Consider the following 16,584-nt stretch of genomic DNA (forward strand, 5'->3'; position numbering starts at 1 on the left):
TTGCTTCTTATAACTTTCAGAAAGACAATTTTAGAGAAAAAAATACAACCTTAAAATGATTTTAGGATTTTTAAACACATATACCTTTTTACCTTTTAAATTCCTTCCTCTTCTTTCCTGACAATTTCAATCAATGTTCAAGTCATTTTTGTATTTTTTATTGTAAAGAATAATAAATACATTTTTATTTAATTCTTGTTGTTTTTCCACAAAGAATATTTGTGAAATAATTCTTCAAACCTATTATGATTAAAATAAAAATAAAAAATGTTCTGGCAAATCACGAAAATCTGTAGAATCAAACTTAAATCTTATTTCAAGGTGGATTTTAACCTATTTAAAACATGTCATCAAAATTCTAAAATCTAAATCAGGAAAAAATACTAATGATGTTCCATAAATATTTTTTTTAATTTTTTCAAAAAGATTCAAATTAGTTTTTGTCTTCATTTTTTTCGGTTGAATTTTGAATTTTAAAGAGTCGAAATTGAAGATAAAATGTTTCAAATTTTAATTTTAATTTTTTTCCTGTTTTCTCCTCTCTTAAACCGTTCAATTAAGTGTTTTTTTCATCATTTATTCCCTACAAAAAACCTTCCGTAAAAGTAAAAAAAATGTACGACGGAACTACAGACAGAAATACCCGTTTTATATACATATATGTATATATATATATACCATATCACACTAATTATTCTCAAATCCCTTCACTGACTTCCTGTTCCACTCAGGATTAAATACAAAGTCTCCCTTCTAATCCACCAGGGCCTCCATGGAAAGTCCCCCCTCTACCTAAAAGAACTACTCACCCCCAAATCCTCCAGATGACACCTCCGCTCCGGACAGGCTAACCTCCTCCAACCTCCAAGGACAAAGCTACGAACAATGGGAGACCGGGCTTTCTGCACCGCCGCTCCCAGTCTGTGGGACGCTTTCCCTGACCACCTGAGGGCACCACAGACTGTGTATCCTTTTAAAAAAGGCTTAAAATCCCTTCTTTTTTTAAAGAATATAGCCTTTTTTTTAGATTTATTTATACTAGTTCTAGTTATTAGGCTGTTTTAGTTTTTATTTTAATTTTTTTAATACACTATAGCATTTTGAAGTTGTTTACTTAATGTAAGTGTTTTTTAAGAATAAAATGTATTATTATTATTATAACAATAGTATAAAAAGCTCTATCATCGGCTAAATGTATTGTCGATTTCATGCAAACCTAATGTAAACTTACGAATTCGAAATATTGCTTCTTTTTTGAGATTTCAAGTTGTTTTTTGTTAGGGTGTGTGACAATACGTTTTATAGGCTGACCTGAAGGTTGAGTGCAGAATTCCACAGAGATCTCCCTCTTCTCCCTCTGTTCGTTGGGCAGCTGCCAAGGCACCTGATGCGTCTGTGCCACAACCCTCACTTTGTAAACCGACACGGGCTTCAGGTTGAAGAACTTATACTTGTAGCCCCCGGCCTTGACCATGTCGTACTCGGCGCCGTCCAGAAAGAGGGTGTGACTGTAGTTGCTGTTGCTGGGCATCCAGGAGAGCTCGGCAGAGTCCTGCGAGATGTTGTCCACCCGAAGGTAGTACGGAGCCACCACCACATCTTTGCCCACCAGCATTGTGCAGCGGAGTTCATCCGACAGTCCTCGCTCGGTGACGCTCTGCACTGAGATGCGGTAAGTGTCGGTGGCCAGGTTGAGTTTCTCGATGAGGGACTTAGTCCTGCCCCCGAAGGGGACGCTCATCCGTACCTCCTTGTCCACCAACACATTGTAGCCGCTGACGGAGCCTCGGCCCGGGGGGACCACAGGGGGATCCCAGCCTATGATGATGCTCTTGGCCAGTTGTTTAATTAGGTTGATGCGGCGAGGATAAGGCACAATGTCTTCACCGACCTCGTCAATATTGACATCCAAGGTCCCCGTCCCGTTGCTGGAGGAGCCCAAGAGGTCCACGCCCAAATTGCCGCTGCCCAGACAGCTTTGTGTACTGTCCGACAGCAGGCTGCTCAAACATGTCGCCATCCCTCTGCTGACCCCCGGTCTCTGGGATCCCAGGCTACTGTGGTTGAGGTTGCCAGGTTCTTTAGTGACGGACTCTCTGTGTTGGACCGACGTCTTCGCCTCTTCTTGTATAAAATCCACAAAGTTGGACGGGACGAGCCCCCGCTGGCCATCTAGCAGCTCTCCTGAAACACAGAATGACGGTTGGCAATATCGAGAGTACCGTATTTCCTTGAATTGCCGCAGGGCAAATAGTATGCACCTGCCTTGAATTACTGCCGGGTCAAACTCGCTTCCCAAAATAATTAGCGCACACTGTAAAAAAAAAAATCCTATTTTTATGGTTAATTTACTCTAAATTTCTACTGTAATTTTTCAGTTTTTTTTAAATAGGTTATACAACTGTAGAATTGAAGACATTATCCGTGGGGCGGCATAGCTCGGTTGGTAGACTGGCCGTGCCAGCAATTTGAGGGTTGCAGGTTCGATTCCCGCTTGTGCCATCCTAGTTACTGCAATTGTGTCCTTGGGCAAGGCACTTTACCCACCTGCTCCCAGTGCCACCCACACTGGTTTAAATGTAACTTAGATATTGGGTGTCACTATGTAAAGCGCTTTGAGTCACTTGAGAAAAGCGCTATATAAATATAATTCACTTCACTTCAAATAAACAAACCGCCGGTTATTTTAAGTAATATGGCAGTAATGACAAACTATGTATATTTCTATTTTTTTTTACAGAAAAATACCAAATTAATTATACATATAATTTTCTGTTTTCTCAAATTACTTTCAAATTCATGTAAAATTACAGTAATTAACTTTCATTTAATATGTAGCTTGTTATATAAAAGTCTATGTCCATACTAACAATCTAACATTTTTAAACGTAATTTTAAGGAAAATCTTATTTTTTTAATATGTGTATTTGTTTATTCTAGTTGAAAAATATATGTAGCCTGTGATATGAAGGTTATTGCTCAAACTAACAATTTAACATTTTTCTCTGTAATACAACACACTTCAGTGACTGCAAGACATATTTGATCACAGCCAACAGCCATACAGGTCACACTGAGGGTGGCCGTACAAACACATTTCACACTTACAAATATGTGCCACACTGTGGAGCCACATCAAACAAGAATGACAAACACATTTTGGGAGAACATCTTCACCGTAACACAACATAAACACAAAATACCATGCAGTGCTACTCAAGGGACGCACGGAGGGGGGCGGTGATGTGGGCTGGTGGCGGGGGTGTAGCCCGGAAGAGTAGCGCTGCATGGCATTCTGCGTATTTGTTCTTTTTGTGTTTATGTTGTGTTATAGTGCGGATGTTCTCCCAAAATGTGGTTGTCTTTCTTGTTTGATGTGGGTGCCCTAGTGTGGCGCATATTTGTAACAGTGTTAAATTTGTTTGTACAGCCACCGTCAGTGTGACCTGTATGGCTGTCGATCAAGTATGTCTTGCAGTAAAAACTATGTCTAACAATGCCTCGTACAATATGCGACTCAGTCGGCACGCTGTTGGTGTGGCGAATGAGCGAATGCGACGTAAGGTTGTCACGGCACCCTTTCAAAATGCTTGCACGGGCGACATCGGGTCGGGACAATCCTTCGCGAGGAAGTCTCTCTTCAAAATCGGGAGGATTGGCAAGTACGTGGCTAAATCGGGATAGCCATTCAAAGAAGGTGAATACACTTTTATGTAGATTCTGCATTAAGTGGCCCCCAGGTAAATTAAGTTTGAGACCCCTAATCTTAACAATTTGGAAAAAATCTGTAAAATAATGGTATATTTCTGTGGAAATGCCAGCATTGTCACTTCATCAAAGTTGGTTGATCGTAATATTTTGGAAAAACTCTGTAGAATAAAGGTATTGCTCTGCAGAACTGTTTGCATCGTCACTTTATTAAAGGTGGTTGATCTTAATAATTTAGTAAAAATCTGTAAAACTACGATATTTTTCCGCAAAACGTTTCATGAAAATTTCTGAAAATATAATGTTTTTGATCATTATTTGGTTTACTATGTTTAGCTTTAATTTTATGGTTTTCGTTTGGCAGCCGTAGCTGCCAGTAGTTGACCGTTTTTTTACAGAATTTTTTTTTACAGTGCATGGTCAAACTTGTGACGTCACGAGTGATACTTCCCCTGTCATCATTTTCAAAATGGAGGAGGCTGATTTCAGTACCGGTAATTTAAAATCGCATAAAGGGAAAAAGATTAAGAGATATTCAGTAGGATTTAAGGTCCAAGCTTACATCACACTCAAATTTTTACTGCATACCTTTGGTAAGTGCCGGAGTGAAAGGAGGTTTTAAAATAATTAGCGCATGCTTACTTTTTCCGCATGCCTTTGGTAAGCGCAGGAGTGAGAAGAGGTTTTAAATTAATTAGCGCCTCGGCGGCAATTCGAGGAAATACGGTATTTAAAAAATACAGTGGGGCCAAAAAGTATTTAGTCAGCCACCTATTGTGCAAGTTCTCCCACTTAAAATGATGACAAAGGTCTATAATTTTCATCATAGGTACACTTCAACTGTGAGAGACAGAATGTGAAAAAAAAATTCAGGAAATCACATTGTAGGATTTTTAAATAATTTATTTGTAAATTATGGTGGAAAAATAAGTGTTTGGTCAACCATTCAAAGCTCTCACTGATGGAAGGAGGTTTTGGCACAAAATCTCACGATACATGGCCCCATTCATTCTTTCCTTAACACGGATCAATCGTCCTGTCCCCTTAGCAGAAAAACAGCCCCAAAGCATTATGTTTCCACCCCCATGCTTCACAGTAGGTATGGTGTTCTTGGGATGCAACTCAGTATTCTTCTTCCTCCAAACACGACGAGTTGAGTTTATACCAAAATGGATACATGGATGATACAGCAGAGTATTGGGAGAATGTCATGTGGTCAGATGAAACCAAAATAGAACTTTTTGGTATAAACTCAACTCGTGGTGTTTGGAGGAAGAAGAATGCTGAGTTGCATCCCAAGAACACCATACCTACTGTGAAGCATGGGGGTGGAAACATCATGCTTTGGGGCTGTTTTTCTGCTAAGGGGACAGGACGATTGATCCGTGTTAAGGAAAGAATGAATGGGGCCATGTATCGTGAGATTTTGAGGCAAAACCTCCTTCCATCAGTGAGAGCTTTGAACGGTTGACCAAATACTTATTTTCCACCATAATTTACGAATAAATTCTTTAAAATTCCTACAATGTGAATTCCTGGATTTTTTTTTCACATTCTGTCTCTCACAGTTGAAGTGTACCTATGATGAAAATTACAGACCTCTGTCATCATTTTAAGTGGGAGAACTTGCACAATCGGTGGCTGACTAAATACTTTTTTGCCCCACTGTACATGAGGCACCAGACCTTCATAAAAGCCATCTTCGTCCATGGTTCCGTAAATGTAGAGGTACTTTCCTGCCACCAGGGGGAGCTCTGCTTCAGGATGCTCATTCGGCCCATCATAAGGATTGTAACTGTAGCACAATAAAATTCAAGGAAGCACATGAGACATTTGCCAAAACATGGTCAGCTTTTGTTATTGTTTTTTTGTTTGTTTTGATGTGTCTGAAAGTGTGGCAGCACATCACAGTAGACCAGGGGTGTCAAAACTTTTTCCACTAAGGGCCGCACACTGAAAAATCAAAGCAAGCGGGGGCCATTTTCATAATTTTTATTTTAAAATACCAATACAATATATACATAAAAAATATACATTCAGGCCTCCACTCAGTTATGATCCCAGGGACCCCAAAGGGTTTTGGTCAAAAAAAAATATTAAAAATGTGTCATTTTTCAGTATTATAATTTTTATTATTATGCACGTTTTAAATCTCCAGATCAACATTAGAAGAAAAAAATGGAAAAAACACAAAATATGCATAATTTTCACCCAATTACTTCTTTAGGTGGAATATTTGAGATTATATAACAATTGGAGACTTAATTTTCGATTTTGATTCATTATTATTTTTTGAGCAATGACACTTAAAAACAAATCACACTAAAATAATCGGGGATCCAAAAGTGTCCTACTTATTAAAGTGTTAAAAAATAAATTATAAATGTTTTTTACTGTTTACTTTTAGCACAATAATCTCGAGCTCAACTTCATATATATCCGTCAATTTGAAGTTTTATTGTTGTTTATGTTTTGTTTGTATGTTTTAGGCCCTTCTTTAAAAAAAACAGCTCAGTTTTTTATATGGCAAAACACAAATATGCAACATTTTCTCCTAAAAATATCTCAAAGTGGAATATTTAATATGACGTAATTGAAGCCTTGAATAGGTCAATAATTTGAAATGACATTGATTTTGATTCATTATTATTTTTTGAGCAATGACACTTAAAAACAAATCACACTAAAATAATCGGGGATCCAAAAGTGTCTTACTTATTAAAGTGTTATAAAATACATTATACTTTTTTTTTTACTGTTTACTTTTAGCACAATAATCTCGAGATCAACTGCAGATATATCCGTCAATTTGAAGTGTTATTGTTGTTTATGTTTAGTTTGTTTCTTTTCGGCCCTTCTTTAAAAAAAAAACAGCTCAGTTTTTTTATATAGAAAAACACAAAAAATGCAACATTTTCCCCCCAAAATAACTCAAAGTGGAATATTTGATGTGACGTAATTAAAGCCTTAAATAGGTCAATAATTCGAAATGACATTGATTTTGATTCATTATTATTTTTTGAGCAATGACACTTAAAAACAAATCACACTAAAATAATCGGGGATCCAAAAGTGTCCTACTTATTAAAGTGTTAAAAAACAAATGATACATTTTTTTTACTGTTTACTTTTAGCACAATAATCTCGAGATCAACTTCAGATATATCCGTCAATTTGAAGTTTTATTGTTGTTTATGTTTTGTTTGTTTTAGGCCCTTCTTTAAAAAAAAACAGCTCAGTTTTTTATATGGCAAAACACAAAATATGCAACATTTTCCCCCAAAAATATCTCAAAGTGGAATATTTAATGTGATGTAATTGAAGCCTTGAATAGGTCAATAATTCGAAAAGACATTGATTTTGATTAATTATTATTTTTTAAAGAAAGAAACAGCCTGCATGGCAGCTTTGTGTTATAAGAGTTTGCTTTTTTAAATCACTTTTTATGTTTTTAATTTTTTTCAATTGTATTCTTAAAATGTGTCGTGGGGCTGTTAAAAAAGGACCCCCGGGCCGCACTTTGGACACCCCTGCAGCAGACCCTTTTGACTTTATTTTTTGTATTATTCTCAACTTTTTTTGCTTTTTTTTATCACTTATCTTTTAGGAACAATTTCCCTTGAAAGTTTGTCTAAGTCGAAATGTACAAATGATTACAATTTATTTTTAATCTGGTTTGTTTGGATTTAGTTTACTGGGTTACCCCGCCTTCCGCCCAAATGCAGCACCCTTGCGACCCCTAAAGGGACAAGCGGTAGAAAATGGATAGATTTTTTTTTTCTACTGTTAATGTTTTTGTTTTGTTTTTTTGACAGGGTTGAGTCTACATACCTGTATCGAGCTATGCACAGGCGAACCTTTCCTGTAAACCTTGGTTTGGACCTGGTGGTGGAACCGAGCTCTTTGTCCATCTACAGAAGAAAACAAAACATCCACTTGGTCTTTATTCAGGTTTTGACGACTACACACACATGTTGAATGTTCGGTATTGGGGAAAAAGTCATAACACATAGCTAACACTTTAAGTGGTATTTTTATTACAATTCTTCCAACAATATAAGTTTCATAAAAAATGGGACCCATTAACTCCCTGCTTGGCACTCAGCATCAAGTATTGGAATTGGGGGTTAAGTCAGCAAAAATGATTCCTGAGTGCGGCCACCGCTGCTGCTCACTGCTCCCCTCACCTCCCAGGGGGTGGAGCAAGGGTTAAATGTAGAGGGTAATTTCACCACACCTGGTATGTGTGTAAATATCAGTGGTACTTTAACTTTAACTATTCGGTATGTAAAACATATCTGGAACAACTGGAAAGTTAGTTAGATTTTGACTATGTATTTATATGAAATGTAAATTAATTGAGCATATAAAGCATGGGTGTCAAAGTCAAAGCCCGCGGGCCGAGAATGAATTAGGTCGTGAGTTCAAACCCCGGCTGACTCACACCAAAGACTATAAAAATGGGACCCATTACCTCCCTGCTTGGCACTCAGCATTAAGGGTTGGAATTGGGGGTTAAATCACCAAAAATGATTCCCGGGCGCGGCCCCCGCTGCTGCCCACTGCTCCCCTCACCTCCCAGGGGGTGATCAAGGGCGATGGGTCCAATGCAGAGAATAATTTCGCCACACCTAGTGTGTGTGTGGCAATCATTGGTACTTTATTTTTTTATCCACTGATTAGTATTAGAACCGGCCCGCAGGCCACAGCCGCCTGCTGCTGTTTTGCACACACCAATACTCCATCAGTGTTAGCGCTAGGAATTTTCAAAATGGGGCCCCCATCAAGTCATAAAAATGGGGTCCTGCAGTAAATTTTCGGGGTCCCAGTTTTTTGTAACTGTCTTGAAATCATGATAAATGTATGCATCATCCTGGTTTATCCTGTCACATTCTATATTGTGTTTCGGAAAAGGGTTGTCATAAAACTTACTAAATTCGTTAAAAAAACAAAACAAAAGAAAACACATTTTAATGCATATGTAAATGTATTCAGTTGTAAACATTTATTCACTTTCTTCATGGATCTAAACTTTGCCGCTGCCGGTATTTTTGTTCTATATTTTTATTGTAATATTTTCTGAATGCGTTTGTTCTATTTTCCGCCAAAGTAAGACAAAGAAAACCATCTGAAGTTGTCTTTATTCTTTTTAGTTGTAAAGGCCTACTGAAAGCCACTACTACCGACCAGGCAGTCTGATAGTTTATATATCAATGATGACATTTTAACATTGCAACACATGCCGATACGGCCTTTTTAGTTTACTAAATTGCAATTTTAAATTTACCGCGAAGTATCCTGTTGAAAACGTCGCGGTATGATGTGACGTCACAGATTGTAGCGGACATTTTCATCCAGCACCGTTCACAGCTATAAGTCGTCTGCTTTAATCGCATAATTCCACAGTATTCAGGACATCTGTGTTGCTGTATCTTTTGCAATTTGTTCAATTAATAATAGAGACGTCAAAGAAGAAAGATGTAGGTGGGAAGCGGTGAATTGCGGCCGCCTTTAGCAACACAAGCATAGCCGGTGTTTCCTTGTTTACATTCGGCTCTTACCGTAGACATGAGCGGAGAGTTTGCGTCGTTCCTGCTGCAGCTGTGGACTCTCTTGCCTCCTCCCACCGGCCGCCACCGACCGTCGGATGCTTACTCCGTGGAGGGAAAAAAAAAATTGCCTCGTCGAGAAACGGGGGCTTCCCTCGGAGACACTGGCGGTCATCACACCCCTCCGACTTTCAGGTACGACTATATAATCTCACTAAAACACTAGTAACACAATAAGCAAATAAGGAATTTTCCAGAATTATCCTAGTAAATGTGTCTAATAACATCCGAATCACTCCCACTGCCCTTGTCTTTTTTTCCGTTTATTTTTATTTAATCTTTTTTTCCTAGTCCCTCACTGTCACTTTCCTCTTCCACGCTCAAATTAATGGGGAAATCGTCGCTTTCTCAGTCCGAATCGCTCTAGCTGCTGGTGGCCATGATTGTAAAAAATGTTCAGATGTGAGGAGCTCCACAACCCGTGACGTCACGCGCACACCATCTGCTACTTCCGGTACAGGCAAGGCTTTTTTACTAGCGACCAAAAGTTGTGAACTTTATCGTCGATGTTCTCTATTAAATCCTTTCAGCAAAAATATGGTAATATCGCGAAATGATCAAGTATGACACATAGAATGGACCTGCTATCCCCGTTTGAATAAGAGAATCTCATTTCAGTAGGCATTTAACGCCATGATTTTAATAGTCCGGCCCGCGAGTGCACAGATTTTCCTCTAAAATGAGTTTGACACTCTGTGATTATTAGATGCCAGATAATTTTGCGATACAAGGCATGGAAAACATACGTGTTGTGTATGAGATCCCAGATGGACTTTCATCACAAACCTCAGAGAGCAGCGCCCTCCCTTGGCTGCTCCCTCGACTGCGAGTGAGGAATGTTGGCTTGACAGAGAGGAGCTCCGGTTTGTCTCCATCTCCACTGATCTGGAGCGGCCGAATGAACTCTGATATCAAAGATCTGCTTGTTGGAGCCTCGTTGCCTGTGCATCAAACACAACACATTTTCATCACACACAAACACGGCAGATCTGAAGAAAACATGCAATACAAATTATTAGCAGATCACTGAATGCAGCTGAGATTGGCTCCAGCACCCCCCCCCCTCCCCCCGCCACCCCAAAAGGGACAAGCGGTAGAAAATAGATAAAGGGATGTTATTTGTGGCCACGCATCTCATCTTTCATCGGCCTTCAGCACATGGTAAAAATAAAATAGTGAAAAATAGAGTCCAAAGGGACAATGTTAGAAAAAGTGTTTGCCAGGTAACAACATTTAAAAATGGTTAAAGTACCATTGAGAGATTTCATTGAAGCTTTATGTTAAAAAGATGTTGGCTTTAGAGTGGATTAAGTGTTTTAAAGGGGAACATTATCACAATTTCAAAAGGGTTAAAAACAATAAAAATCACTTCCCAGTGGCTTGTTGTATTTTTTGAAATTTTTAAAAAAAATTTACAGGTCTCGGACTATCCCTAAAAAAAAGCTTTAAAGTGCTTGATTTTCGCTATTTGCGACGCGACTATCCATTTCCCTGTCACGTCATACAGTGCTGCCAATGTAAACAAACAATGGGAATACCACAGCAAGATATAGCGACATTAGCTCGGATTCAGACTCAGATTTCAGCGGTTTAAGCGATTCAACAGATTACGCATGTATTGAAACGGATGGTTAGAGTATGAAAGTATTGAAGACGAAACTTAAACTATTGAGCGAATAGCTATTGACGCTATTCATAGCCATAGCATGGCCGAATAGCTGCGTTAGCATCGCCGGTAAAATGTGCGGACCAAACGATCAGGACTTTGGCATCTTGTGACACTGGAGCAACCTAAATCCTTCGATTGGTAAGTGTTTGTTTCGCATTGAATATGGGTGGAAGGAAACGTAATATAGTTGCAAATGCATCTGCAGGTTATCCATACATCTCTGTGCCATGTCTGCTTTAGCACCGCCAGTAAATAGCATGTTAGCATCAATTAGCATAGCATGTTAGCATCGATTAGCTGGCATTCAACATCAACAAAACTCACCTTTGTGATTTCGTTGACTTTATAGTTGCAAATGCATCTGCCGGTTATCCATACATCTCTGTGCCATGTCTGCTTTAGCACCCTCGGTAAATAGCATGTTAGCATCGATTAGCATAGCATGTTAGCATTGATTAGCTGGCAGTCACGCCGCGACCAATATGTCTGATTAGCACATAAGTCAACAACATCAACAAAACTCACCTTTGTGATTTCGTTGACTTTATCGTTGCAAATGCATCTGCAGGTTATCCATACATCTCTGTGCCATGTCTGTCATCGCCGGTAAAATGTGGAGACACTTTGGTACATTCAATGGGGGTCTGGCGGCAGACACTTTCGCATCTTCGGGCCAGTGGTGCAACTTGAATCCCTCCCTGTTAGTGTTGTTACACCCTCCGACAACACACCGTCGAGGCATGATGTCTTCAAGGTTCCAAAAAATAGTTGAAAATAACAGAGCTGAGACCCGGTGTTTGCAATGTGTTGAAAATGAAAATGGCGGCTGTATTACCTCCGTGACGTCACGTTCTTTCGTCATCGCAAAAAAAACGATAAACAGAAAGGCGTTTAATTCGCCAAAATTCACCCATTTAGAGTTCGGAAATTGGTTAAAAAAATATATGGTCTTTTTTCTGCAACATCAAGGTATATATTGACGCTTACATAGGTCTGGTGATAATGTTCCCCTTTAAGACCTGGACGTGTTGATGAGAGTGTGTGGAAGCTCTGTGTAGAAATGATAGTAAATCCATATAATATTTGACTTTAAGGTTTTACTACTTACGTATAAAATACTACACGGTCTAGCTCCATCCTATCTTGCCGATTGTAATGTACCATATGTCCCGGCAAGAAATCTGCGTTCAAAGGACTCCGGCTTATTAGTGATTCCTAAAGCCCCAAAAAAGTCTGCGGGCTATAGAGCGTTTTCCGTTCGGGCTCCAGTACTCTGGAATGCCCTCCCGGTAACAGTTCGAGATGCTACCTCAGTAGAAGCATCTAAATGTCACCTTAAAACTCATTTGTATACTCTAGCCTTTAAATAGACCTCCTTTTTAGACCAGTTGATCTGCCGCTTCTTTTCTTTTTCTCCTCTGTCCCCCCTTCCCTTGTGGAGGGGGTCCGGTCCGATGACCATGGAGGAAGTACTGGCTGTCCAGAGTCGGGACCCAGGATGGACCGCTCGCCTGTGTATCGGTTGGGAACATCTCTACGCTGCTGATCCGCCTCCGCTTGGGATGGTTTCCTGTGGACGGGACTCTCGCTGCTGTCTTGGATCCGCTTTGAACTGAACTCTCGCGGCTGTGTTGGAGCCACTATGGATTGAACTTTCACAGTATCATGTTAGACTTTTGGTCACCTAAAGGGGGGGTTGCCCACATTTGAGGTCCTCTCCAAGGTTCTCATAGTCATCATTGTCACTGGCGTCCCACTGGGTGTGAGTTCTCCTTGCCCTTATGTGGGTTCTTCCGAGGATGTCGTAGTCAAAGTGGTTTGTACAGTCCTTTGAGACATTTGTGATTGAGGGCTATATAAATAAATATTGATTGATGGATGGATTGATTGATTGATTCACATAAATCATAACATGAATAAATAAAAACTAGGGATGTCCGATAATATCGGACTGACGATATTATCGGCCGATAAATGCTTTAAAATGTAATATCGGAAATTATCAGTAACAAAAAATTAAATGTGTGACTTTTTAAAACGCTGTTGTGTACACGGACGTAAGGAGAAGTACAGAGCGCCAATAAACCTTAAAGGCACTGCCTTTCCATATCGGCCCAACTACATAATATCAAGGGCCGGGGTCTCAAACACGCGGCCGTTATTTTGCGGCCCGCACCTTGATGTGAATATGTATTGTTGTAGCGGCCCGCGTGATTTATATGAATGGTGCTTCACAGCATCATACTTGTACACCTCAATTTTTCCGGGACACTCCCAATTTTCAGTGCCCCTCCAGGGATAATCATTCTACCGAATCTCACCCTTACCAAAACATTAAGGGGCCACTGTGGAAGCACTGCTTTTATAGTCCTCTACAACCTGTACAAACAGCATGCCAGCCTAGACACATGTTGTATTAAGCTTCTGTAGACACCTGCAAGACATACTAGATCAACAGCCATACAGGTCAGACTGAGGGTGGCCATGTAAACAACTTTAACACTGTTACAAATATGTGCAACACTGTGAACCCACACCAAACAAGAATGACAAACACATTTTGGGAGAATATCCGCACCGAAACACAACAGAACAAATACCCAGAATCCCATGCAGCCCTAACTCTTCCGGGCTACAATATACACCCCGTCCCCCCAACCCTGCCCCCTATTGTAGCCCGAAAGAGTTAGGGCTGCATTGGATTCTGGGTATTTGTTCTGTTGTGTTACGGTGCAGATTTTCTCCCAAAATGTGTTTGTCATTCTTGTTTGGTGTGGGTTCACAGTGTGGCACATATTTGTAACAGTGTTTATACGGCCACCCTCAGTGTGACCTGTATGGCTGTTGATCTAGTATGTCTTGCGGTCGCTTCCGTGGGTCTGCAGAAGCCTCATACAATATGTGACAGGGCCGGCACACTGTTTGTATGGTGGAAAAGTGGACGATACGGCACGTTGTAGAGGACGCTAAAGACAGTACCATCACGGCACGTCCTTGATATTGTTCTTCGGATGAAAGCCGTGAAAATGATTGCCCCGGGAGATTGTCGGGAGGGGCACTGATATTCTGGTGTTTCCCGGAAAGATCGCAAGACTTGGCAAATATGTTGCTAGGGCGTGAAAGCCATTCAAAGAAGGTGAAATCATTAAAAAACTGCATGTTAGATTTTTTTAAGAAATATTTTCTTGCGGCCAAGCCTCACCCGGTTTCTGCATCCAGTGGTCACGGGCATGCCGCTTACGTGCAGTGATTTCTCCAGATTCTTCGAACCTTTTGATGGCGAAATCCCAAAATTCCTTGCCATAGCTCGTTGAGAAATCTTGTTCTTAAACAGTTCGACAATTTGCTCGCGTATTTGTTGACAAAGTGGTGACCCTCGCCCCCATTCTTGTTTGTGAACGACAGAGCGTTTCATGGAAGCTGCTTTTCTACCGGGCAGCATGGACCTCACAATACGAAGGTCCTGAGTAGTCCTGAGTTCAATCCCGGGCTTGGGATCTTTCTGTGTGGAGTTTGCATGTTCTCCCTGTGACTGCGTGGGTTCTCTCCGGGTACTTCGGCTTCCTCCCACCTCCAAAGACATGCACCTGGGGATAGGTTGATTGGCAACACTAAATGGGCCCTAGTGTGTGAATGCTGGCCCTGTGATGAGGTGGCGACTTGTCCAGGGTGTACCCCGCCTTCCGCCTGAATGCAGTTGAGATAGGCTCCAGCACCCCCCGCGACCACAAAAGGGATAAGCGGTAGAAAATAGATGGATGGATGCTTTTATACCCAATCGTGGGACTCACTTGTTCCCAATCAGCCTGTTCGCCTGTGGGATGTTCCAAATAAGTGTTTGATGAGCATTTCTCAGCTTTCTCAGTCTTTTTTGCCACTTGTGCCAGCTTTTTTTGAAACATGTTGCAGGCATCAAATTCCAAATGAGCTTATACTTGCAAAAAATAACAACGTTTCTCAGTTCGAACATTAAGTATCTTCTCTTTGAAGTCTGTTCAATTGAATATAGGTTGAAAAGGATTTTCCTATCATTGTATTCTGTTTTTATTTACGATTTAACGTGCGATCTTAACTGGTTTGGGGTTTTGTACGTCAACATGAATGTCTGTTAAGACCCACCCATCGCGAGACAGAGACCCACCTTTTCCTACGGGGGCCGCCAATCCATTGAGGAGCTGGGACAGAGACTTGTTGGGAGAACCGGGAGACTCACACACTGTCAGAGGTTCCGTGCTGAGGATGTCAAACTTCCCCGCCTGCAAACGAAACTTTTCCAGCTCCTTGGACAAGAGGTTGAACTGCTCGCTCTGACTCCGACATTTCTCTTCCAGCTCACGCACCTTGGCCTGATGGCGGTGAGGGGCAGAAAGGAGATGAGAGAGGCAAGACGGGATAAAAACACAAAGGAGGAAAAGTTAGAACTTGTACTCGACGTCCTTTGAATAGATGCACATGCACACTTTTGATGGAAAGCAATACGACAACCAAACCCGAGGTGCAGCATTCATACTTGGACCAAAGGTAACAAGCATTAAACCAAAAATACTGAAACTAAAATTCCAGGTTCGATTCCCGCTTCACAATGTGAAAGGAAAAACAGTCTGGGGGAGCTGGGTTTCTTTACATTATATTTTTACACCTATATGTCTAAAACTAGAGATGTCCGCTAATAGCTTTTTTTTCCCGATATCCGATATTGCCCAACTCTTAATTACCGATTACGATATCAACCGATACCGATGTATACAGTCGTGGAATTAACACGTTATTATGCCTAATTTTGTTGTGATGCATTAAACAATGTAACAAAGTTTTCCAAAATAAATCAACTCAAGTTATGGAAAAAATGCCAAAATGGCACTGCCATATTTATTATTATATTTTTTAACATACCTCAAAAGCTTGGACTTTGGGACATTCTCTCCCTGAGAGAGTATGAGGAGGTTGAGGTGGGCAGGGTTTGGTAGTAGCGGGAGGGTGTATATTGTAGCTTCCTGGAAAAGTTAGTGCTGCAAGGCGTTCTGAGTATTTGTTCTGTTGTGTTACGTTGTGGATGTTCTCCCGAAATGTGTTTGTCACTCTTGTTTGGTGTGGGTTCACATTGTGGCGCATATTTGTAACAGTGTTAAAGTTGTTTATACGGCCACCCTCAGTGTGACCTGTATGGCTGTTGACCCAGTATGCTTTGCATTCACTTGTGTGTGTGAAAAGCAGTAGATATTATGTGATAGGGCTGGCACGCAAAGGCAGTGCCTTAAAGGTTTGATGCCGCTCTGTACTTCTCCCTACATCTGTTTACCCCTCCATACAGCAGCGTTTTAAAAGTAATAAATTTTGCTTTTTGAAACAGATACCGATAATTTCCGATATTACATTTTAACGCATTTATCGGCCGATAATATCAGCAGTCCGATGTTATGGGACATCTCTATCTAAAACGTGTAACACCTGTTTTCACACAGTTTATCTGACAAATTCACCACGGAAGTATTGTTTATCTTGTACATATATTATTGGAGTCTAGTTTATTATATTTCTTATTTTGCATTATCTTTATTCTCCTTAAACTGTATTCATACACAAAGAGCAACGGTAACA

The 16,584-nt window shown here is 40.4% G+C and overlaps 1 protein-coding gene across 20 annotated transcripts in view; it reads right to left on the bottom strand.

Moving 5' to 3' along the window:
* Window positions 1-16,584, bottom strand: part of rimbp2b (RIMS binding protein 2b) — a 329,543-nt gene that overhangs the window by 49,577 nt on the left and 263,382 nt on the right. For 19 of the 20 annotated variants that reach the window (XR_009807576.1, XR_009807577.1, XM_061906907.1 and 16 more), the window contains 5 exons: window positions 15,128-15,332; window positions 10,104-10,258; window positions 7,540-7,619; window positions 5,394-5,503; window positions 1,312-2,184 (listed from right to left, as the gene is read on the bottom strand). Coding sequence is in view for 18 of the 20 variants with exons in the window: in XM_061906907.1 (XP_061762891.1) it covers window positions 1,312-2,184; window positions 5,394-5,503; window positions 7,540-7,619; window positions 10,104-10,258; window positions 15,128-15,332 (1,423 nt within the window). In the remaining 2 variants the exon portion in view is untranslated. The remainder of the gene's footprint in view (window positions 1-1,311; window positions 2,185-5,393; window positions 5,504-7,539; window positions 7,620-10,103; window positions 10,259-15,127; window positions 15,333-16,584) is intronic. The other variant, XM_061906901.1, reaches the window with a different exon arrangement.

Source organism: Nerophis ophidion, linkage group LG07, assembly GCF_033978795.1.
Source record: "Nerophis ophidion isolate RoL-2023_Sa linkage group LG07, RoL_Noph_v1.0, whole genome shotgun sequence".
Taxonomy (NCBI): domain Eukaryota; kingdom Metazoa; phylum Chordata; class Actinopteri; order Syngnathiformes; family Syngnathidae; genus Nerophis; species Nerophis ophidion.